General features: G+C 44.9%; 1 protein-coding gene across 2 annotated transcripts in view; it reads left to right on the forward strand.

Moving 5' to 3' along the window:
• The window catches only part of ERCC6 (ERCC excision repair 6, chromatin remodeling factor), an 82,587-nt gene extending 60,118 nt beyond the window's left edge, over positions 1-22,469 (forward strand). The window contains exons 9-21 of one of the 2 annotated variants that reach the window (XM_070433176.1): positions 2,684-2,854; positions 3,321-3,497; positions 7,413-7,529; positions 9,632-9,727; positions 12,833-13,048; positions 13,498-13,608; positions 14,004-14,123; positions 14,739-14,833; positions 16,106-16,251; positions 16,336-17,037; positions 18,928-19,132; positions 19,711-19,789; positions 20,807-22,469. In XM_070433176.1, the coding sequence (XP_070289277.1) occupies positions 2,684-2,854; positions 3,321-3,497; positions 7,413-7,529; positions 9,632-9,727; positions 12,833-13,048; positions 13,498-13,608; positions 14,004-14,123; positions 14,739-14,833; positions 16,106-16,251; positions 16,336-17,037; positions 18,928-19,132; positions 19,711-19,789; positions 20,807-21,229 (2,658 nt within the window). In that variant the 3' untranslated portion in view covers positions 21,230-22,469. The remainder of the gene's footprint in view (positions 1-2,683; positions 2,855-3,320; positions 3,498-7,412; positions 7,530-9,631; positions 9,728-12,832; positions 13,049-13,497; positions 13,609-14,003; positions 14,124-14,738; positions 14,834-16,105; positions 16,252-16,335; positions 17,038-18,927; positions 19,133-19,710; positions 19,790-20,806) is intronic. The other variant, XM_070433177.1, reaches the window with a different exon arrangement.
• The last annotated feature ends 283 nt before the right edge of the window (positions 22,470-22,752 follow it).

A 22,752-nucleotide genomic window follows, 5' to 3' on the forward strand; every position in this document is an offset into this window, starting at 1 on the left:
CTTTGGGTGTGGTAGACTGATTGGTTTGTCTCATTTTTCTTGAGTCCAGTTTGGTGATTGATTTTGTCAACAGTCATCTCCTGACAGATGATCTTTTGACATTAGACTGCACGCAGCGTTGGCTAGCATTTTGTCTTCTCTGCATCTGCGGTGACACTGCTTTGCCAGTTCTTGTGCTGTGCATCCGCGTCTGTGTGTTCTTGGGTTAACTTTTTAGAGGTTCATCTCTTTTGTTTTGTCTTTTCAAAGAATTGTTTAGTTTTTTGCTTTATCATTTCTGTCAGGTTTTTTCTTTAAGAGTCACTAATTTTTGTTTTTGTGTTATCCATCCTCCCATTTTCCTGATTCAGCAGATTGCGTGACTGCTGGGTTTGATCCCAGCCCTTCTGAGGTGTGAAGAGGGGTGTTCCTCGTGTGATCTGAGCACTGCTGAGAGCCATGGTGCACTCAGATCCCTTGTATCTTAATTTTAAAATTTTTGTTTTCTTTAATGTTTTTTCTCTTCAGATCTGTCACACTCTGAGAGGCAGTGGTCAGGTCCCCTGAAGGCTGTGGCTAGGCCACTTTGTCACTGTAGCGCTCAGGGCTTTGCTTTCCTGTCTCGTGGTGCTTTTTTGGTAGGTAAAGGTTCATGGCTCTTCTTTCTTTATGTTGTTTCCTTTAAAATAGAAAATATCCCTCTTTTTTTCTGTTCACTTCTTTTTGTTTGATATTTATCTTTCTTATCCTGCCCTGTTTTTGTTTGCATTTCCTTGGTATATCTTCGATAAGTCCCATAATGTTTTTGCTGTATTTACCCAGTGGCAAGTGTAGCTGCTAATTACCCACTGTCATATGGAGACCCCTGGCATGTTTCGTCTTGTTTCCCCTACAGTGGTTTGCTAGTTCTATAATCTTATTTCTTTTTTTCGTATTCATGCCAGAGTAGCAAATATGAATCAGTAAGTGGGCATAAATTGTTTACAAATGTATTTTTCTCTTGCGGTTAAGAAATTAAACTATATCGATCACCTAAGCCCCATTCTACCCTTGGGCAGGGTAAGATTTTTAGTACACTTTTATTTTCCCTTATTGTCACTCTAGGTTTTGGTAAACTAAATTGGAATTATAATAACATTTAATATATCCCTTTTTATATTTTAAATCCTTTTTTAACAGTTTCATTAGTATTTAACAGTGTTAATATTTACTTAATTATTGTTTTAGTAATTTATTTTAAGAACTAGAATGTATATTACATGTAATTTTCCCTTAAAATTCTTTTACTTTTATGGTAAAGTAAGAGGCAATGTTGTGTAACATTCATTTAATTAGCTTTAGAGTTGGCTGCCTTTCTGTATTCAAACCCTGACCCCACCACTTCTGAGCTGTGTGACCTGATGTGTTATTTACTGTCTCTAAGCTACAGTTTCCTCATCTGTGAAGTGGGGGTTAGTACTGGGGTCTCTGTCCTCTCTCAGGGTTGCCTGGAGCATGCTGTCTGTGATGAGCTTTCCGGCCCGAGGTCTGCGGGCTCACCGTGTTGTCTGGGTGACTGCAGCCCTGCGCTGGCCCACTGTACCAGGCCCACCTCCTGCTGCTTTATGCTCTGCCCCTGCCTGTCTGAGGTGGAATTTCTTTTCCCCTCAAGCATGACTGCTACTTTGGATCAGTGCAGAATTCCCAGGTCACTGCTTTCCCCTAGAAATATGGAAAGATTTTCCAGTTTTCTGAAAAAAAAAAATTTTTTTTAAAAATACATTTTTATTGATTTCAGAGAAGAAGGGAGTGGGTGAGAGAGATAGAAACATAAATGATGAGAGAGAATTATTGATCAGCTGCCTCCAGCATGCCCCACATTGGGGTTGGAGCCCGCAACCCAGGCATGTGCCCCCAACCTGGAATCGAACCGTGACCTCCTGGTTCATAGGTGGTCAATGCTCAACCACTGAGCCACGCTGGCCGGGCTGTTTTCTGAAAATTTTAATGTTGCATAAAAGATACCACAGTTAGTCTTTCCTCTGAAGGAAATCTTTTCTCTTTTTTGTTCTAACTAAAAACTACAGTAGTTTCTCTTATTTTTCTTTATTTTTGGAATCCAGACATCTAGTAGGTATTTGCGTAGGTCTATGTCTTTTTTTAGTGTTTCCTTCTACCTGACACTCTTGGATGTTTTGCTTTCTAGACCCAAGTCTCTCCTCAGATTTTCTCCTACCTTTAAAAAAAATGATTACTTTTATATCCTTTCGACTCTATTCTCCTGGAATTCATGCCATAAATTGTTAGAACTCCTGGATTTGTTTATCTTGTCTCGTTGGCTTTTCTCTCATTTTCTAGCTTTTGTATTAAAATAAATCATTTTCCATCTACCTTGTTATTTTAAGTTTAACAAAGATTGATACAAAGGAGGTTTTGGAAAAATAAAAATTGAGTAAGTGTATGTTATAATTTTTTGTAGTCTTCTTTTGAGCCCCTTCCCCCAGTAATGGCTATGTTAGTGCTTGCTACTTACAGATGAATGAAACATGCAGTAACCTTCCATTGCTGCTAATGTAGAACTACAGTTGTCTGTATTGTGTTTGTATACATATTTATAAAGTTCTCTAGATTGCACAATGATTGGAAGATTGTCATTTTAAGAGTCATGCTTATATAATTTAACTTTTTATTTAAAACTTGCTTTTCCATTTTATTATTATTTTAGGAGAAACTAATTCGAGATATTGCTCATTGTCATGGAATTTTGATCACTTCCTACTCCTACATTCGACTGAGGCAAGATGATATTAGTAGGCATGACTGGCACTACGTGATCTTGGATGAGGGACACAAAATTCGAAATCCAAATGCTGCCATCACCCTTGCTTGCAAACAGGTATGACCTCTTGGAACAAGGGGGATTGCCAGGTGGGTAATAAATATTTAACAGAGAATAAACTCCCCGATTTTAGTAACGCATTTACTAAATCTTTCCTTGTGCCTTTGCATACGGGATTTGAAATACACATTTAGCTTTAATACAGACAATTCTTCTTGCTCTTAGTCATGTTTTTTAAAGAATTCTAATTGTTCATATTAATATCCTTATAGGGATCAGTTGTTAGAATGTAACCAAATCTAACTCAAATCCATAGTATTCAGGTAGAACAATAAGAAATAATTCTCCCCTTATGTAATTGAAGAATTAAAATTATATAAAATGTCTTCTGTGTTTTGGAAAGACCAAAATGATATGTAAATGTGTTAAATAACAAAATAGAGTGGGAGTGTTTTGGGGTAGGGTCGGTGATCATCTGTTAAAAGCTGAATTTAATAAGAAAATATTTTCTTCCTCAAAATAGTTCCGCACCCCTCATCGCATCATCTTGTCTGGCTCTCCGATGCAAAATAACCTCCGTGAGCTGTGGTCGCTCTTTGACTTTGTCTTCCCAGGGAAGTTGGGCACATTACCTGTGTTTATGGAGCAGTTCTCGGTCCCCATCACCATGGGGGGATATTCAAATGCCTCCCCAGTACAGGTAACAGTGTTAGTATTTCTAGATTTCATTATTATACTTTGTACCCACGCTGTTTAGAAATAAGGGAAAGAGCCAAGCCTATAAATTGGTATCTGATAAAAATCACAAAATTATGTTTGCTTAATAGCTCATATTTTTCCAGATGATTTTTTAAAAATCATGTAAAATATATATATTTTTAATTTCGGCGAGGGAAGGGAGGGTGAGGAGGGGAGGGAAGGTGAAGGCGGGGAAGGGAGGGAATGACCCTTGTGAAATATTTGAGAGCAGTCAAATTATGAAACGAGTGAATCAGTTCTGGACAGCATATAATTTAGTGCAAATTGGGGTAGTACATATTATAAAGTAGTATAAAGTCTTAGGAAGGGGAAACCAGAGAGAACTGTTCAGGGAAGACTTAATGAGACAAGGTATCCCTTATCCTGATTCTGGGAAAGCAGGCCCGAGAACAAGGCAACAGCCACCTTATGTGACCATGGGGAGTGAAGAGACACACTTCGCTGGACTGGAAATGCTTGTGGGGAAGCACCAGGAAGCTGTGGGTTCCAGAAAGGGGAGCCTTGAAAGGGAGGCAGAGGCGCTCAGGCAAGGAAGAGCCACCGAGGCTGTCTGAGTGGAGATGGGAGAGGGCTGTTCTCCCAGGTACCAGGCTGCAGGTGGGTTCTCAGGCTGTAGGTGGGTACTCAGGCTGCAGGTGGGTATTCAGGCTGCAGGTGGGTTCTCAGGCTGCAGGTGGGTTCTCAGGCTGCAGGTGGGGTCTCAGGCTGCAGGTGGGTACTCAGGCTGCAGGTGGGTATTCAGGCTGCAGGTCGTGTACTCAGGCTGCAGGTGGGTTCTCAGGCTGCAGGTGGGTACTCAGGCTGCAGGTGGGTTCTCAGGCTGCAGGTGGGTTCTCAGGCTGCAGGTGGTGTACTCAGGCTGCAGGTGGATATTCAGGCTGCAGGTGGGTTCTCAGGCTGCAGGTGGATACTCAGGCTGCAGGTGGGTACTCAGGCTGCAGGTGGGTTCTCAGGCTGCAGGTGGGTTCTCAGGCTGCAGGTGGATACTCAGGCTGCAGGTGGATACTCAGGCTGCAGGTGGGTACTCAGGCTGCAGGTGGTGTACTCAGGCTGCAGGTGGATATTCAGGCTGCAGGTGGGTATTCAGGCTGCAGGTGGGTTCTCAGGCTGCAGGTGGGTACTCAGGCTGCAGGTGGGTTCTCAGGCTGCAGGTGGGTTCTCAGGCTGCAGGTGGGTACTCAGGCTGCATGTGGGTATTCAGGCTGCAGGTGGGTTCTCAGGCTGCAGGTGGGTTCTCAGGCTGCAGGTGGGTACTCAGGCTGCAGGTGGGTACTCAGGCTGCAGGTGGGTATTCAGGCTGCAGATGGGTACTCAGGCTGCAGGTGGTGTACTCAGGCTGCAGGTGGGTACTCAGACTGCAGGTGGTGTACTCAGGCTGCAGATGGGTACTCAGGCTGCAGGTGGTGTACTCAGGCTGCAGGTGGGTACTCAGGCTGCAGGTGGGTACTCAGGCTGCAGGTGGGTACTCAGGCTGCAGGTGGGTTCTCAGGCTGCAGGTGGGTACTCAGGCTGCAGGTGGGTATTCAGGCTGCAGGTGGGTTCTCAGGCTGCAGGTGGGTTCTCAGGCTGCAGGTGGGTATTCAGGCTGCAGGTGGGTTCTCAGGCTGCAGGTGGGTACTCAGGCTGCAGGTGGTGTACTCAGGCTGCAGGTGGGTACTCAGGCTGCATTGAGGGCCCTGCAGGACCCCTGGGGGTGAGGGCAATGAGGACTTGGGCCTGGACCTGGACCTGGACCTGGGTGGTAATGCTGAGAAAGAAAGTGGTGAGCAGGGCTCCTGGTGGCAGTTTTTTAGGCAGAACGAATGAGATGTGGAGGCTGCTAAGATAAAGGAAATTGGATAGGTGGTGGTGAGCTTGCTGCTGAGCCCTGAGATTTTAGGCCTGGGTGACTGGGAGAATGGGGTTGTCACAGGCAAGGACAGCAGGACGGGAAGCCGACCTGAGGGCAGGCTCCATCCTGGGTGAGAGGCAGAGCTTCTGCACAGCCCTCAGGGACGGCCTGAGCCTCGACAGAAAGCCTTTCACCGAACGACGTTCACATGTTTGAAATACTTGAGATTAGAAATAGAATTTTAGACCTTTACAATTAGAGGATTGTCAACAACAATTTTAATACCTTTTACATCTTGAGATTGAATGATTTTTAATTAACTTTTGTAAGGGCTCTCTTCCTCCACTGAATCCCTATTGTTCTTCATTTATAGTGGTTTTTTATTTAGAAATAATTTCTTCTAAAAAATATGTCTTTATTGATTTCAGAGAGAGAGGAAGGGAGACGGGGAGAGAGATAGAACCATCAATGATGAGAAGAAATCATTGATTGGCTGCCTCTTGCACACCCCCTACTGGGGATTGAGCCTGCAATCCAGGCATGTGCCATGACCTAGAATCAAACCGTGACCTCCTGGTTCATGGGTAGGTGCTCACCATTGAGCCACACTGGCTGGGCTAGAAATAATTTCAAGTTTAACAGAAATTAGAAAGAATTACATGCTCTTCACCTAGATTCACTAGTTGTTCATATTTAGCTAACGTTTTGCCATATTTTCTCGATCTTCCCTTCCTCCCCCCGCCTCTGTCTGCACAGATTAGGTTAGTTTCTGAATCATCTGAGAGCAAGTTGCAGATGATGCTCTTTCCTCTAAACCCTTCAGTGTGTATTTTTTAAGAACAAGGACATTTTCTTAACAGAACCACAGCATAAACATTAGAGGAGGAAATATAATATTGATAGAATTTTGTTATCTAATGTGTATGTCATTTACATTTTGCCAGTTCTGGTAGTATCTGTGTCTCTTTAGTCTTCTTTAATTTTGTACAGTTTCTCTAACTTTTCTTATGCCTTTCGATGACCTTGACATTTTTGAAGACCACAGGCCTGTTATTTTATAGAATGTGCCTCACTTTGGGTTTGTCTTCCATTCTTTGTGATTGGATTCAGGTTTTGCATTTTTGGCAAAAATATCACAGAAGATAAACACACATACATGCACATACATATATACATACTTGAGGTGTTCTTAGGGTCTTTTAAATTTTTTCTTTTTTACCATGTTAAGTTTGTAACATGAATTTTTCTGTATTATGATCAACCTCATTCATTTTGCAGCTAACTTTCTTAAATTTAAACTTAGTTAGAATTTTTTTTCCATTAAATAGTAATTCACTAGGTTGTTAAGCCTATGTAAATTTTTTTAATATCAATAATTTATTGAATTCTTTGTTTGCCTTTAAATGAAATGCAGAGTGGTTTCTGTGCTGTGGGTCTTTGTTTTTCTACGTAGTTAATACCATCTCATGTGGCTGCTCCGTTACAGAGCCATATGCTCCGTGGTAGACCTGAGCGACCTTTCATTTCTGGGATCAGGGCTTGTCTTGAACTCACTCTGAAGTCTCCAAAGGGCAGTAATCTCTGCTGATTATCTGGCTGCCTCCACTGCTGCAGCTTCCCCCTTGGTTGCCTTTTGATCTTCAGCTTGCAGAGTAGCCGTTCTCTTGTAGCTTTTGGAGAATATGAGATTGTAAGTAGAGATTTGTTTGCAAGCAGTTTTTTCCCTAGAGGATGGTTGGGAACCAAATAAATCTCCATTTTAGGGTTTAACTATACAGTAATAATTAAAGCAAAGTATAGAAAAGAAATAGGGTACAAAATTACCAGCTGTTCTTTTGCTTGCACATTTTGGTTAATAAGATGTGTTTTTTACTGATATTATGAAAGCTCCTACCTCCTGGAACATATTGTATAATCATTAGTCATTCTTTTGAAAATTCTTTTTTCAAGCATTGGAATCAAGAGTTAGAAACAAATACATTCCTTAAACATACAGTAATTGTGTCTTCTTTTGTCTTACTAAAGGTTAAAACTGCTTATAAGTGTGCGTGTGTCTTACGAGATACCATAAATCCATACCTTCTGCGGAGAATGAAGTCAGATGTCAAGATGAGTCTTTCTTTACCGGATAAAAATGAGCAGGTCTGTAAATCCAGGAGTTGCCAAAATATTCCTAAAGCTCGGTGTACCTGTCCGTCACTCTCTGTTTCAGGTGCGGAATTGGTGAGGGTAATAGGCGTGGTCGCAGGGGCTGTGGGCGGGCTGTATGTACAGGTGTGTGGCAGGTGAGTCTGCAGTGGCATCTGCCCTCAGCAGGACTCCTCCTGTGGTCCACAGTTTTAGATCTCTTATTAAGCCATGGATTCCTGCAGCTACTTTTTCTAAACTTCTCTATTTCCCAAGTCCTCAATTCATTCGTGCTATAAATTGTGTTCGGTGCCAGTCACATACCTGGGAGTTAGCAGTGAACGAAGCAAACACTTGTTCTCACGGAACTCACATTCATCTTGAGGAGAGACAGCCACAAAGACACACATCAGGTGGCAGGTGCTAATAAGTGTGGAGATAAAGGTGAGGCAGGGTAGGGGGGTAGGGTGATGAGAGCAAGGATTTGGGGAAGCCGACTTTTATAAGGGAAGTGGAGAAGACCTCTAGTAAAGTGTCATTTGAACAGAGGCCTAAAGAAGGTGAAGGGGGACTTAGAGGGGATCTGGGAGGAAGAGCATTCTGGGCAGATGGAAAGTGGGGGTACGTTCAAGGAGGCCCGTGTAGCTGGCGGGCAGGAGCAAGGAGAGCGTTCAGTGGAAGAAGTCAGATTGCTGGCCAGGTCACCAGGGCCACTGGGCATGGGGAAGACTTGAGAGGAAATTCACAGGAAGATACTGAGCGGGGAGTGACATCATCTGACTCAGGCTTTTGAGGGATCATCCTTTTAAATTTCATCCTAGTGTCCTGTTCTCTGAATAGATGACCACCCTTCTGTTCAGCATCTAAAAATAAATCCCTTGTAGATGTTGAGTGTTGAAACTCTAACGGATCTGGGAGATTGGTCATCAAGGCTACCTTCATGGCTGCCTCTTCCCTTCCCAGCAGAACTCATCTCCAGCTTTAGCACTCCCCACAGGTCACCCACCCCTGCTGGCTGCTCAGGCCACAGCCCTCTGACTGCCTCTGAGTCCCCATCAACCAGTTGCTATGGTGATTCATTCTCTCCTTCTCTGCTTCACATCCTCATAAGTCAGTGGGGTCGTCCGATGGCCTGCTCGTCGGCACTCCCCAGTCCTCTCAGTATTGCAGTGTTGCTGGATACCTTCGATATCCCTCTCCCCAACAGCAATACCGATTTAGCTTATTTGCAACACTTTATTTTTACTATGGAATCCTAGAATGCTACTTCTTGTATTCCTTGCAGTAGCCAAGGCAAATTGCTTCCGATTTTTTAAAAACGCCCCACTTTTCCTCCCATTTGCACCTGAGGCCCCTCTGCCTGAAGGTGTTCCCACCCCTCTGCAAGCGCACACACACAGAGGTTCCACTTGGGGACCTCACTAGGCTCCGCTGGAGCCTCTCCTAGGCTGGACTCCGAGATCGGGATTTTGTCTTTCCCATCTTCGGGTTCCGCATGGCACCCAGAACAGTGATTTGCAGACGCTAGGTACCTGGTGAATAACTTGTTGCGATTGAGAGGGGAGGCTTTTCTGTTGCCATTTTTAAAGGACTGAAACGTGAATTTAAGAAATTAAGAATTATAAACACTCGGGTTCTGTTTTAGAAGGATTACTCAAGTGGTGTTTGCAAACATTGAAGAGGAAAGAAAATGGAGGAAGGGGATGAGTCAGCCTGCAGAGTCTGTGGGAGCAGAGGTGTGGGCCTGACCTGAGGCAAGGGGGCATCATGGGAGGTGAGCCTCCCAGCATGTGGTGGCTAGGATGGAGCAAGCCCTGAGCACCTGGTCCTGAGCTCTCCTGTGAGCAGGAGGCCAGTCTTCAGGGACTCTCAGGACAGTGGGTGGGGACCAGGAGGTGCACAGAGGACAGAAATAGGGGTTGATGAGAGGAGGGAACTGGACTCATCGCTCAGTTCTGAGATGTGGTTTCATTTTGTTTTTTAAACAAGAGATACATTGTTAAAATTGCATACATTGTGCTGTTGGATTAGGAAATTTCATTGATATTGTAATTATTTTATTCCGTTAAAATGTTTTTTGAAATTATAGTTTTTTTGTTTTATGTTCTCCCCCGTAGGTCTTATTTTGTCGTCTTACAGATGAGCAACATAAAGTCTACCAAAATTTCATTGATTCCAAAGAAGTTTACAGAATTCTCAATGGAGAGATGCAGGTCAGTTAAGTGAGAGAAGCTGGAGAAAGGAAGGGAAACGGGAAGGAACGGATACCAGCACCAATCAGGGTTCACTGTCCCTCACTCTCTCTCTTTTTTAATTTTTGTTTGTTTAATCCTCACCTGAGGATATTTTTTCCAGGGAGAGAAGGAAAGGGGAGCGAGAGAGAAGGAGGGAGGGAGAGAGAGAGAGAGAGAAACATCGATGTGAGAGACCCCTGCACACATACTGACCTGGGCATGGGGAGTGAACCTGCAACCCAGGGACATGCCCTTTACCGGGAATTGAACCCGTGGCCCTTTAGTGCACAGGACGACACGCTAACCACTGAGCTGACTGCCAGGGCACCACTGTTAACGCTCTTCAAAACATTTTGGTGCAAGCCTTCACTTCATTTAGAACCTTTACCAGAAGTAAGAGACCACGCTATACCCCGGCACGCTCCCTTTGGTTGTGCGGAGTACTGTTAGACTTGAACCCAGCAGTGGGGGGTCTAATGGGAGAGCAGCTCTAGATGACAGATCTGATGGTGAGTCCTTTGGGGGTGCAGATCCATACAGGATGGGGTGGGGGGGCAGTCTTGGCCTGCTGGGGTTACCAGGCGCCTGGAGGAAGAATTACCATTATCCATTTTTCCGTGATAACATTTTAGTTTTTGGTAATACACGGCAGTCTGTGAGGAAATGTCTGTTCAGTAAGTGTATGTAGTAGGTTTATAATCAGCATTTAAGTCTCAAGCTTCATGTAAACTATTCAACGCGTTTGTGTTTCAGAATCTTACATTGTGAGTTGTGCTTTATTTGACATGTAAGACTTTCGTAAACCTTGACCTGATGTCACTGGAGTAGCACGGTATGCTCCCAGGTGCACACTGTCCTGCTTATCCGTGGGTAGACAGAGATGAGTGCAGGGACAGGGCTACCTGTGTCCGTGCCATCTGCATGCTTTTCCTCCAGGTTAAGTCATTTCAGTTGTTTTTTTATTTTATTTTTGTTAATCCTCATCCAAGGAAGTTTTTTCCATTGATATTTTTAGAGAGAATATAAGGGAGGGAAGGAGAGTGTGTTTGAGAGAGAGAGAGAGAAAGAGAGAGAAGCATCGATGTGAGAGAGACACACCAATTGATTGCCTCCTGCACACACCCTGACTGGGGCCGGTGATGGAACCTGCAATCCAGGTACCCATGCCCTTGACCTGGAATTGAACCCGCCACCCTTCAGTGCAGGGACTGGTGCTCTAACCACTGAGAACACTGGCCAGGGCTCATAATTTCTTACTTTGTCTCCTATTGGAGGTTTGTTAAATCAATCACATTTATTATCTCTCCTAAATCTCCCCTTATCTTCAGGTGCCTTCAAGTCTTGAAGCTTTAGATGGTCTAGATTCTCACTATTCAGTAGATACAGGATAGAAGCCACATGTGTGATCAAAGTGTTCCAGTAGTCACTTAAAAAAAGGCAAAGAAAGATGGCAAAATCAGTTTTAATGGTACATTCATTGAACCTGATATATCCAAATGCTTTAATATGTAATCAATAGTTATTGAGATATTTTACTCTTTTTTTTGTAGTTAAGTCTTCAAAATTGGATCGTTGACCTTTAACTCGGGTTGGGGTGCCGGTACCCCACCCCACACAAAAATCTGCTTTTAACTTTTGACTCCTAAAAAACTCAACTGTAGTTGTCCCTTGGTATCCGAGGAAATTGGTTCAAGGACTCCTGTAGATACCAAAATCCAAAGATGCTCACGTACCTTATATAAAATGGCGTAGAACAATCCATACAGTCGGCCCTCTGCATGCATGATTTCCAGTCTTGGATCAGAAACACTGTTTCCGTCAGTGGTTGGTTGAATCCAAGGATGCTAAGCCTGTGGATACGGAGGGCTGACTGATTTATTGAAAAAAGTTTGCCTTCAGTTGAAAGGGTCAGTGTATTTACACTGTGGCTCCTCTCAGTTTGGACCAGCCGCACTTCCTGTGCTGTGGCCACACATGGCTGTGACTGCTGTGTTGGAGGCAAGGGCTGGGGAAGAAAGATGAATTAGGTGACTCTGGGGTATTTTGACAATGTTCCTGATTTATGCAGATTCTTTATAGTGTATTTGTTCAACTTATTTACTGGTCAGAACTATCATAGTCTTTGACTCCTGACTCAGTTTATGACTTTATCTTTTCCTGCTTGAGCTTTTTTTTTTAAAAAAAAAAAAAATATATATATATATATATATATATATATATATATATATATATATATATTATTGACTTTTTACAGAGAGGAAGGGAGAGAGATAGAGAGCTAGAAACATCGATCAGCTGCCTCCTGCACGCCCCTATTGGGGATGTGCCCGCAACCAAGGTACATGCCCTTGACCGGAATCGAACCTGGGACCCTTCAGTCTGTAGGCCGACACTCTATCCACTGAGCCAAACTAGTTAGGGCGCTGCTTGAGCTTTTATACTGGGGAGCTCGATGTGAGTCGCACTCTGAAAACTGACGAAGGCCCTCCTGCCAGGCATGGAGGCAGCGCTCTCCTGCTGTGTGTCCTGCAGAGTGAACCACCGCACGTCTTTCCCATTTGTGTGTTTCCCGTGCACATACCATTTCTGATAGGTTTTCTAGTGGAAACCTCTGACTCATATTAAATTATAGAACTTTTAGTGAGTCCTCAGAAGTGTACTATTTAGTGCATTTGCTAAGTTACGTGACTGATTTCTGCCAGTTGAGATGGGCGTGACGTTTTTTATTTGTACGTAAAAGATGAGTCAGTTTTATATATCATGTTTTTTCTGATGCTGTGAGCTGCCCACCTTTTCTCCTAGTGAGGGAGATAGATAATCAGGAATTGAATATGACCCCCACAGACATGTTTGGTCCAGTAGAATTTTTTTTGTTTCTGGAGAACTTGTCCTGTCAGGAAAAGAAGATGAGTGAAGGTTGATTTCTTCTAGCTCCTCATATGCTGTGATTAGGGAGGAAGCTAAGAAGCGAATGAAGAATTCCTTCTTAATCTGCGTTCCATATCGAACGGCCTCCTCCCCTCCTTCCTGCATGACGGAGTTTACACCAAGTCGTCTGGAGCGCACATGTTCTCTTATGCCTAGGTTTTCTCTGGCCTGGTCGCCCTGAGGAAAATCTGCAACCACCCTGACCTCTTTTCTGGAGGCCCCAAGACTCCCGGAGGCATTTCCAATAATGAACCAGAGGAAGACCAGTTTGGACACTGGAGACGTTCTGGGAAGATGATCGTTGTTGAGTCCTTGTTGAAGATATGGCACAAGCAGGGCCAGCGAGTACTGCTGTTTTCCCAGTCAAGGCAGGTGAGCAGACAGCGCTCACGCAGGAGACAAGTTGGTTCCTTACGGCTTATAATTCACAATAGGGGGTATAATCTAGAGTAATGATCCCCTCAGCAGCTCCACCTGCTGATACTGGGGTGGCAGCCTGCTAATCTTTTTGGGAGCTTAGATCTCTCTCTAGATTTGGCGCTCAGAAGTTGGCTTTTTAAAAAGGCTTAGTTACCATGTGATTCTGGGTCAGGGCGAGTTTGGGCCTGAACTCAAATAAATGCCCAGCTATTTACAAAACTTGTAAAAATTAACAGCAGAGAAATCCCCAAAATACTCGTAGCAATTTATGTCCCTCAAAGCAAGAAACCCTTTTAATGTGACCGTTGGGAAGGTGTGACTGTTCACACAAATGTGAAAGCACTCACGGGGTTGTGCGTTTAATTTTTAAACTCTTACCCCCCATCCTCTCTCCCAAACAGATGTTGGACATACTTGAAGTCTTTCTTAGAGCCCAGAAGTATTCCTATCTCAAAATGGATGGCACCACGACCATAGCTTCAAGACAGCCGCTGATCACAAGATACAATGAGGTGACCAGTGACTGGCAGTGATGCCGGAGCTGCTGCTGCGTGCAGAGGCAGGCGTGCCCGCACCGCCTGAGCGTGCGGGGTCGGGTGGGCAGCAGGGGGAAGGGGAGTTTTTGCTTTTAACTCTGCATTTCTGTATTATTGATGTGTGTGTCTATGTGCATGTAACATGATTAATGTGTGTGTATTTTTTCTTGAAAACCCAACTTTTACATATCAACTAATATTGCTATTAAGAGCAGGAGTGGTGAGATGGCATCTTTGACTGACCAGGGTCTCTAGTCCACAGCCCATTCCTTATATCAGGGCCATGTTCCGTGGGTGGAGTACGGGCGGTAGAGGTGACGATTCTCTCTGGTCCTAAACGTGCACACTCAGTGTTGTGTGTCTTACTCTAGGACACGTCCATATTTGTGTTTCTTCTGACCACTCGGGTGGGTGGCCTCGGAGTCAACCTGACGGGGGCCAACAGAGTCATCATCTACGACCCCGACTGGAACCCAAGCACCGACACGCAGGTCTGTTTATTTTTTAAAAGGAGTTTGTTGGTGACATAGTTGGCCCTTGAACAACACGGGTTTGAACTGCATGAGTCCATTTATCTGAGGCTTTTTAAAAATAAGTACAGTAAATGTCCTTTGTCTTCTTTCTGATTTCTTTTCTCTAGCTTACTTTATTGTGAGACTGCAGCATATAGTACATATGACATACACAGTATGTGTTTACCGACTGTTTATATTACGGGTCAGCTCAGCAGTAGGCTGTCAGTAGTTAAGTTGTGGAGTGAGGTTACCTCGGGTTTTTGTGCGGGTCAGCAGTCAGTTATGGGCCGCACCTGGGTATCCGCAGGGCTCCGTGTTGCTGACGGGCTTCGGCCTGAGGGGGACGCGCTTCTGTTTGTTCACAGCCTCATCACCAGGTCTGATAAAGGGATGCTACAGACTCACTGTTTTTCAGGTAGAAATAGCGGTCTCTCTGTCACTTGCCTGTTTATCTTCCTAACAGGCTTGAGGTGTGTTAGCCTCATTAGCCAGCACTCTGACTGTGGGAGTGGAGGGCAGCACCCAGCCACCTGTCCCTTTGTCAGTGCTTGTCGTTGGGAGGGCCCTGCTGACGCGTGCTCTCTGCCGCAGGCCCGGGAGCGCGCGTGGAGGATCGGCCAGAGGAAGCAGGTGACGGTGTACCGGCTCCTCACTGCGGGCACCATCGAGGAGAAGATCTACCACCGGTCAGTGCGGCTGGGCCCGCTCTCCCGCCGTGTGTGTGTGTGTGTGTGTGTGTGTGTGACAGAACCCACCGCCCGGGCAGGCAGGCGTCTTTTGTAAAGCAATGGTTGCTATAACCTGAGGGAAAATGTGGTTTTTGAAATTTTTGTTGTGTTTTTATATTTTATTTTTCTAAAATAAGCCTTATTTTAGTTTTTTGAAATGGCTTATTGTGAGGTTTTTAAAAGATGTCTTTGAACATGGTCATTGTTCTGCTTTATTAAACTTCAAGGACTGCTTCTGTTTAAACTTCATTCTGTTATTTGAGAGAAATTTTCCTACCTACTATAGTGTGCCATCTTTTTTCAGAAAAACTGTAGGACGTGACAGAATTAAAATGCTAACAGTATTGGTATTTACACATGGCATGTGGGTGTGACTGGCGTGGGTGTTCTGTTCGCTGTGGCTCAGGTGCCCCACAGAGGAAGGTTGACCAGGATACCTGTGTCTTCCTCCATCTTTCTCTCTGTGAAGAGGAGGGATTTGAGCAAGGAGCACTTCAGCAGTGGAATGGAGAGATGGCCAGTTCCGCCCCTCCCGTGCTGGAGACTTTATTGAGCCACATCTCAGCTCTAAAGGGCGGCCCCTGCTCTCCACCATGTGCTGGGCCACTGTGGGGCTGTGCGTGTTCTTCAGGGGCCTGGTGTGAGGGCTGGAGGCCAGTCGAGTCCTGAGGGAGAGCTCTCCACTTAGAAACACACGCCTTAGCCTGAGGAATGAGCCGCTGGGCGGGGCAGGGCTCCTTTATGGGGGGATCTGGGCAAGAGTGACGATGGCATGGTGCTTTAGTTTGGGGTGTGGCTCAGGAGGTGGAAGCTGGTGAGATAGCTCCAGGTGGAAACTTTGCAAAGCCCAGGTCGGGGTTTGTGGAGCCCGTCATGGTACGGGGCCTGGTCCAGGAGTCAGGGGCTGGCTCTTTGCAGTTTAGATAGGCTGTGCGCCACTTAATTGTGTGGAAAAAGGTGTTTCTTGAAATGTGATGAATCTTGGAAATTGCAGAAACCCATGGGGTATAAATAATAACAAGGCATTATTTCTAACTTAAATTCTGTAAAACATGGGAGACCACCTGATGTTTTGTGTACTTCTTGAATTGTAATTTCCAAGGCTAGAAGTTTTAGGAATTATTTAGACACCTGTACAGCTGCAGTTATCATGTCTCTCTTGTATTGTTTTATAATTAGGATTTTGAGGTAGAGCTAACTTGTTTCATACCAGTTACTTTCTATCTTTAGACAAATCTTCAAGCAGTTTCTGACAAATAGAGTGTTAAAGGATCCGAAGCAACGGAGGTTCTTCAAGTCCAATGACCTTTATGAGCTGTTCACTCTGACTAGTCCTGATGCATCCCAGGGCACGGAAACAAGTGCTATTTTTGCAGGTATTACAGAAGCTCGTTTAACTTGACGGAATAAATGATACAAGAATTACAAAATGTAACATTAGTGTGTTTTTCCTTTTACAGGAACTGGCTCAGATGTTCAGACACCCAAACGCCATTTAAAAAGAAAACTTCAGCTGGCCTTCGGAGCAGACCATAACATTCCAATAGGCAAAAAGTTCCCTGATTCTGATGCATCCGCCAGCGATGGCACAGCATCGGCAGAGAAATCCTCAGCTGTAGGAGCTGCAGTAAATGCAGCGCCTTCTAATCAAGGTGACCCTTTGCGAGAGGCCCCTCGGACACCTGGCACTGGAGCTCGTGGTGACAGACTTGCCGAGGAGACAGACGCAGTGATTAGACTGGAGGACGGGCCAGTGCCGAGTGCAGAGGGGCAGTGTTCACGTTCTCCAGGAATCAGTGACACGGCCAGGACACCTGGTGGGGAAAGAATCAGTGAAAAGCAAGGTCTTTCTGATAAAAGAGAAAGCTGCCAGGTCCAAACTGAACCTCTTTGGGAGAATGGACAAATGCCCAGTAACTTCTATAAGCACAAGTCGAAAACAAAACATAGTGTGGCAGAAGAAGAGACCCAGGAGACGCTTCTGAGGCCAAAGCAAAAGCCCAAGAGCTCCAAGTGCTGTAGAGACGCCAAGTTTGAAGGAACTCGAATTCCACACCTTGTGAAGAAAAGAAAGTACCAGAAGCAGGACAGTGAAAACGAGCAGGAGAGCAAGCAGCAGGACAATGATGACTATGTTTTAGAAAAGCTCTTCAAAAAATCAGGTAATCCACCCTGGCCCGTGTTCTCAGTGGTTAGTGTCAAACCGTGCACCATAGGGTCCCGAGTGCCATTCCTGGTCAAGGGCATGTGCCTGGGTTGCAGGTTCAATCCCTGGCCCTGGTTGGGGCGTGTGCGGGAGGCAACCAATAGATGTGTCTCTCTCACATCGATGTTTCTTGCACGCGCTGTCTCTCTCTCTCTCTCTCTCTCTCTCTCTCTCTCTCTCTCTCTCTCTCCCCCTCCCCCTCCCTCCTTCCCTCCCTCCCTCCCCACACACATACATATATACACTCCTCCTCTCTCCCTCCTCTCACACTATCTAAAAATCAATGGAAAAAAAATATCCTTGGGTGAAGATAAACAAATAAACAAACAAAAAAAGTCAGGCAATCCTTTGCTGAATTTGCCTCAGGTGTGCTGGGGACAGACATGAGTAGGCCGTTTCTAGCAGTAGCAGCCTCTGCTGACAGTGCTATCTACTGGAAGTAATTTTTTCTTCTAAAATTAAGATTTGAAATTTATTGACATTTTTGAAAATTTTATTCACCTCTCCCTTTTGAAGACCTAGGATTTGAAACTTTGGAGAACAATAGTACTTGACATGACCACTTACGGGAGGGGTGCAATGCTTTCAATGGATTTGTGCTGTCTGAATGTTAATAGGAAATTTCCCTACATGCTATATTTATCTGATTTTCCAACCACAGGAGATTGCAGTAACAGCAGGGGAGGGGAGCCAGGGCAGGGGTATGGCTAGAGGCAGGCACTCTGGAAGCAGGAAAGCTGGTGGCTAACCTCAAGGGAGAACAACTAGGAAGGAGTCTCAGCAATGGGTCAGGACCGGGGACGGCAGTCCTGCCCAGCTTCCTCATCCGTGGGGCGTGGTCCTGTTCAGGCCTCAACAGGTCGCTGGGATGGTTCTCTGTTCAAGGAGGCAGCTTGGGATGGCATTTCAGAGAGAAACCATTTGGGCCTGATGCTTTCCTGTAACTGGTTAACTCAGCCTTTTCTGCAGTTACTGGTCTGTTTTCCTAGCAAATTATCTGTTTTGTCAAGTTTTCAAGTTCATTTGCATAGAGACAGAGAAAATACTCTTGAAATGTTTCTTTTTAATTTACTTCTTCTTCAAGACAATTTCCCCCTTGTCATTTCTAATATTCTATGTCCCCCCGACAGACACCATTTTTTTCTTGATCAAGTTAAGCTAGTGGTTTGTCTATTTTGTGAATTTCTTTTTAGTAAACCAAGATTTTGATTTATTAATTAGATCCATGATTGTTCTCTACTTCATAATTTTTGCTTTTATCTTCATTACTTTCTTCCTTATGCTTTTGTTTTTATTGTGTTTTGGTGAATTTTTTTGTCTTTTTATAAAACCATTAGACTTGGTAATGTAGTTCTTATATTCGTTTATTTTTATTGATATAAGTATTTAAGGCTATGAATTTTCCATTAATAACTGCATTAAATTAGTCTAATATGTAATATTTTCATGGTCATTACATGTAGAAATTCTATAATTCTGGTTTATAGTTTTCCCTTCAGTAAAGAATTTTTTTCTCTTGATTGATTCAGAAAGATAGCTTTATTGAGATATAATTCACATACCATACCATAGAAGATTTTAAAATTCCCAGATAGGGGGGGAAGAGGTGATGTTGAAGTTACGATCGAAGCATCATGCTTCCATTGTTGTAAAACAGGGACAGTAATAGTCTGTACCTCGGACCGTGTGGTGAAGGTAAGTAGCCACAGCATGTAAGTGGCTGGGCCTCGGTAAGTAAATAGTCATCGTTTTCCTCTACCTGTGACATGCTAGACTGTACGGAAGAAGAACTGCAATTGTTTCCAACCTGAAATAACACGTTTCCTGTTTCCTGTGTTCCTGCTAGTTGGCGTGCACAGTGTCATGAAGCACGACGCCATCATGGATGGAGCCAGCCCCGATTATGTGCTGGTGGAGGCAGAGGCCAACCGAGTGGCCCAGGACGCCCTGAAGGCACTGAGGCTCTCGCGGCAGAGGTGTCTGGGAGTGGCGTCTGGTGTTCCCACCTGGACCGGCCACAGGGGCGTTTCTGGTGCACCGGCGGGAACAAAGTAAGAAATGCTGCCCTTCCTGCCGTGCTGCGAGAAGGCCAGGCCGTCCCACTGGGCACGGTCAGGGCAGGCGTGGGCGCTCCCCCTGCTCTTCTGCAGTGGGAAACCTCAGGGAGGGACGGGCAGCCAACTTATGGGACTCAGCGAAACACGTTTGTAACCTTACCTTCTTCTTCGCTTTGGTCCCTACTTTCCAAAGACAAGCTTTCAGGGGGAAGGAGAGCTGTCTTGTTAAAACCAGGAAGAGGTGCAGAATCACGGTTAAGCCTTCATAAGACATCTCGCCAGCTCCCTCAGTGGGCGTGGCTGTGCTGCTCAGTGCACTCTCCTGGAAGGGTTTTCCTCCCCGGGGGGAGGCAGTGGCCCCCGTATGCTTAACACGGACATTGAGTGGTTCTTGCTCGAGATGCAACAGTTCTTCCCAGGGGAATAAAGTAGAGGAAGGGCGGGGCCATGGCTGTGAAAGAAGAATCACGCAGAACAAAAGTTTTCCAGGAAGAGTTTAGTTGTTGAAAAGGCATTTTCATCTCTTAGTCACAAAAACAACCATTTTATCTGTGATTCTTTTCCTTATTTAGGAGTAGATTTGGTCAGAAAAGGAATTCCAGCTTCTCTGTGCAGCATCCTTCTTCGACGTCCCCAAAGCAGAAACGCCAGGTAATGTGATAGCCTTTCCGCTTTTCACCTGGGAGACTTGATTGGATTCCCAGGAAAATGTAACCCGATTTGGATGTGAAAAAAGTCACTGGCTAACGCCACCTGCGATTTGTGCTGCCTGCTCTGATTTATGAACCACTTTATTCGAATCTAAAAGGCCAGCTAACTTCCTAACAGAAAGTCTTTAACTCACGATCTGGAGCAAATTCTCTATTTTGCCCTTAGAAAGTTAATGTGCGTGGGGGGAGGGGGTTCATACAGGGACGGGTGACAGGTGGGAGGCATGGCCCCCGCAGCAGTACCAGGTTCAGTGGTTCCAAAGACCACTGCCCTAGAGCAAAGGCCTGAGATGCTTGTCATTCACCAGCTGCCAGTGCTCTGCACGGTCTCTCCTGTCCTGTAACGAATGTCCGAATGCTCCACGAGAGCAGCCGGGCCTGGCTCCCTCGGGCCTCGGTCACTCAGTGCTCTCTCTGGTCTTTTCTGGTTAAGGGCTCTGCTACTGATAACCTTTGGAACTGCCAGGTTCAGACTCCTATTTTAGATGAATATGACTAGAGAAACTTTGTTGTTTTTTAGGAAACACATATGAGGTATAAAGTAGTAAAGAATAAAATATATAAAGAAAAAGAAGTACAGCTCAATATTGTTCCTTAGCTCACAGTGCCAACCTAGACCAGGATAAATTTGGAAGGAAGAGCAGAAGCCCACAGAACTCAAGCTTCCTAGAGGCAGTTTCCTGGCGCCTGCTCCCCAGCCCCTCTGCTCTCCCTCCATCCTCATCACGCAGAATGGCCACCAAGTGAATAGTGTAGTTTTGGGTGTCTTTTTGTTGTTGGTTTTAATACGGGTGGATTTGGATGGCCGACTCTCCTTTCCCTTTGTGGTATCTGGTGTTTCCTTCTCCCCCACGAACTTGACACCCTGGCCCGGGCACCCATGTTACTGTATAGCCCCTCAAAGCTTTGGGGAGATTAGTGGACCATACGTATCAATGCAGTGCTCTTGCTTCTGCAGGATGGCATCGTGAAAAAGGATGGAAAAGATCACATTTCTGAGCATTTTAGTGGAAACGTGGAAGCTGCAGAGTCCTCATCCGGGGCCCTCGCTTCGTCCTCACTGTTGGCTAAAATGAGAGCCAGGAACCACCTGATTTTGCCGGAGCGGCTGGAAAGTGAAAACGTGCACCCTCCCGAGGCTTGCGCCCCGCCGCCCTCCAGCGCGGAGCACGACGACCTCCTGGTGGAAATGAGGAACTTCATCGCCTTTCAGGCCCGCGTGGACGGCCAGGCCAGCACGCAGGAGATTCTGCAGGAGTTCGAGTCCAAGTTAACAGTTTCCCAGTCTTGTGTCTTTCGAGAACTGTTGAGAAACCTCTGCACTTTTCATAGAACTTCTGGTGGGGAAGGAATTTGGAAACTCAAGCCAGAATACTGCTGATTAACATTAATTTCTAAACTTTTAATTGACTTTCCAGTGGCAATTTCCAATAATTATGATTAGGGCTCATGTCTGTCAGCAGAGGTTGGCTGCATTTGATGTTTACTTTGAATGATAGCTACCTCATAATTAAAACTTTAAGGAAGAAGAAATTCTTTGGGACTTAAAAGTTTTATAAACACATGGGTTGATTTTTTTGATGCTCTGAATTATGTTATAAAACCAGGGGCCTGACAGTCCTTGGACACATTTGTTCCTTTTCCCAAAAGCCACTTTCCTGGAGCTCGCTACTGCTCATTGAGAAGTCTGTGGACTTCAGTCCCGGAGACGCTACTGCTCATTGAGAAGTCTGTGGACTTCAGTCCCGGAGATGCTACTGCTCATTGAGAAGTCTGTGGACTTCAGTCCCAGAGACGCTACTGCTCATTGAGAAGTCTGCGGACCTGGAATCGCAACAATTCTTTTTATTGCACTAAAACATGTCTTCTATTCAGTGAGACCTGTTCAATAAATTAATTCAGCAATATCTGACAACAGCATTATTTTCGGTGCTTAAATTTTTACAATGTTTAAATTCATCATTTGCCACCCCAAAAGAGATCAGATTTGTCTTTTGAATCATCTTAATTGCCTATAAATAGTCTTTCTTTTAAGGTACTGTTGAATTGGCAGTTAGTTTTGTTAGTAAAGCATGAGGTAGCCTGGGATAAATAAGACATGTTTTAGAAAGTTGTAGTGTACTCAGTTTTATAACAAGCAAAGTCCCTATGATGACTGTTGGTTTTAGGAAAATGAAATGTTATCCTCAAAAACAAAAACAAAAAAGCAAGCAGAACCAAAAGTGCAGATAACACAGCCAACACACACATGCTCACAAACATCACTCCAGAGCCCAGCCAGATCTGCCCGCATCCCAGCCCTGCGCCTGCGATGGGAGGTGACCTCACGGATTCCTTTCAGTGGTCGGTCACTCTCCTAGTGGTGCTGGTGGCTGTCAGGCAGCACTGCTCTCCTTAGGTGTTGTCGTCTGTCCTGTTTCCATCGCTTCCTGTGCCTTCCTGATGACTCTCCTGTTTAAGAGTTGGTTTTCAGCTGCTCTTTCTGGCTGGTATTTATGTGTTTGTAGTTCTGTGATGGTGCTGTTTTGAACCTCAGTTTGTTTTCTTAGTCTGTTTTTCCTTGTTTCCTTCTCATTATTATGTATAAGATCTCAGCTCTGAAGTCGTTTGTTTGTTTGTTTGTTTGTTTGTTAGAGAGAGTGGAAGGGAGGGAGGGAGGGGGAAGAGAGAAACATCTGATGGTTGCCTCCTGCACATACCCCAACCGGGCCCTTCAGTGCATGGGCCAGCGCTCTCACACTGAGCAACAACTGCCTGAAGTCTTTTCTTAAAGTCATTGTATTCCTTGATTTTTTTGTTCTAGACCAGTGATGGCGAACCTATGTCACCTCTGACACGTGAACTCATTTTTTTGGTTGATTTTTCTTTGTTAAATGGCATTTAAATATATAAAATAAATATCAA

This window comes from Myotis yumanensis, unplaced genomic scaffold (assembly GCF_028538775.1).
Source record: "Myotis yumanensis isolate MYYU_CA2020_CCGP unplaced genomic scaffold, mMyoYum1.0.hap1 SCAF_13, whole genome shotgun sequence".
Lineage (NCBI taxonomy): Eukaryota > Metazoa > Chordata > Mammalia > Chiroptera > Vespertilionidae > Myotis > Myotis yumanensis.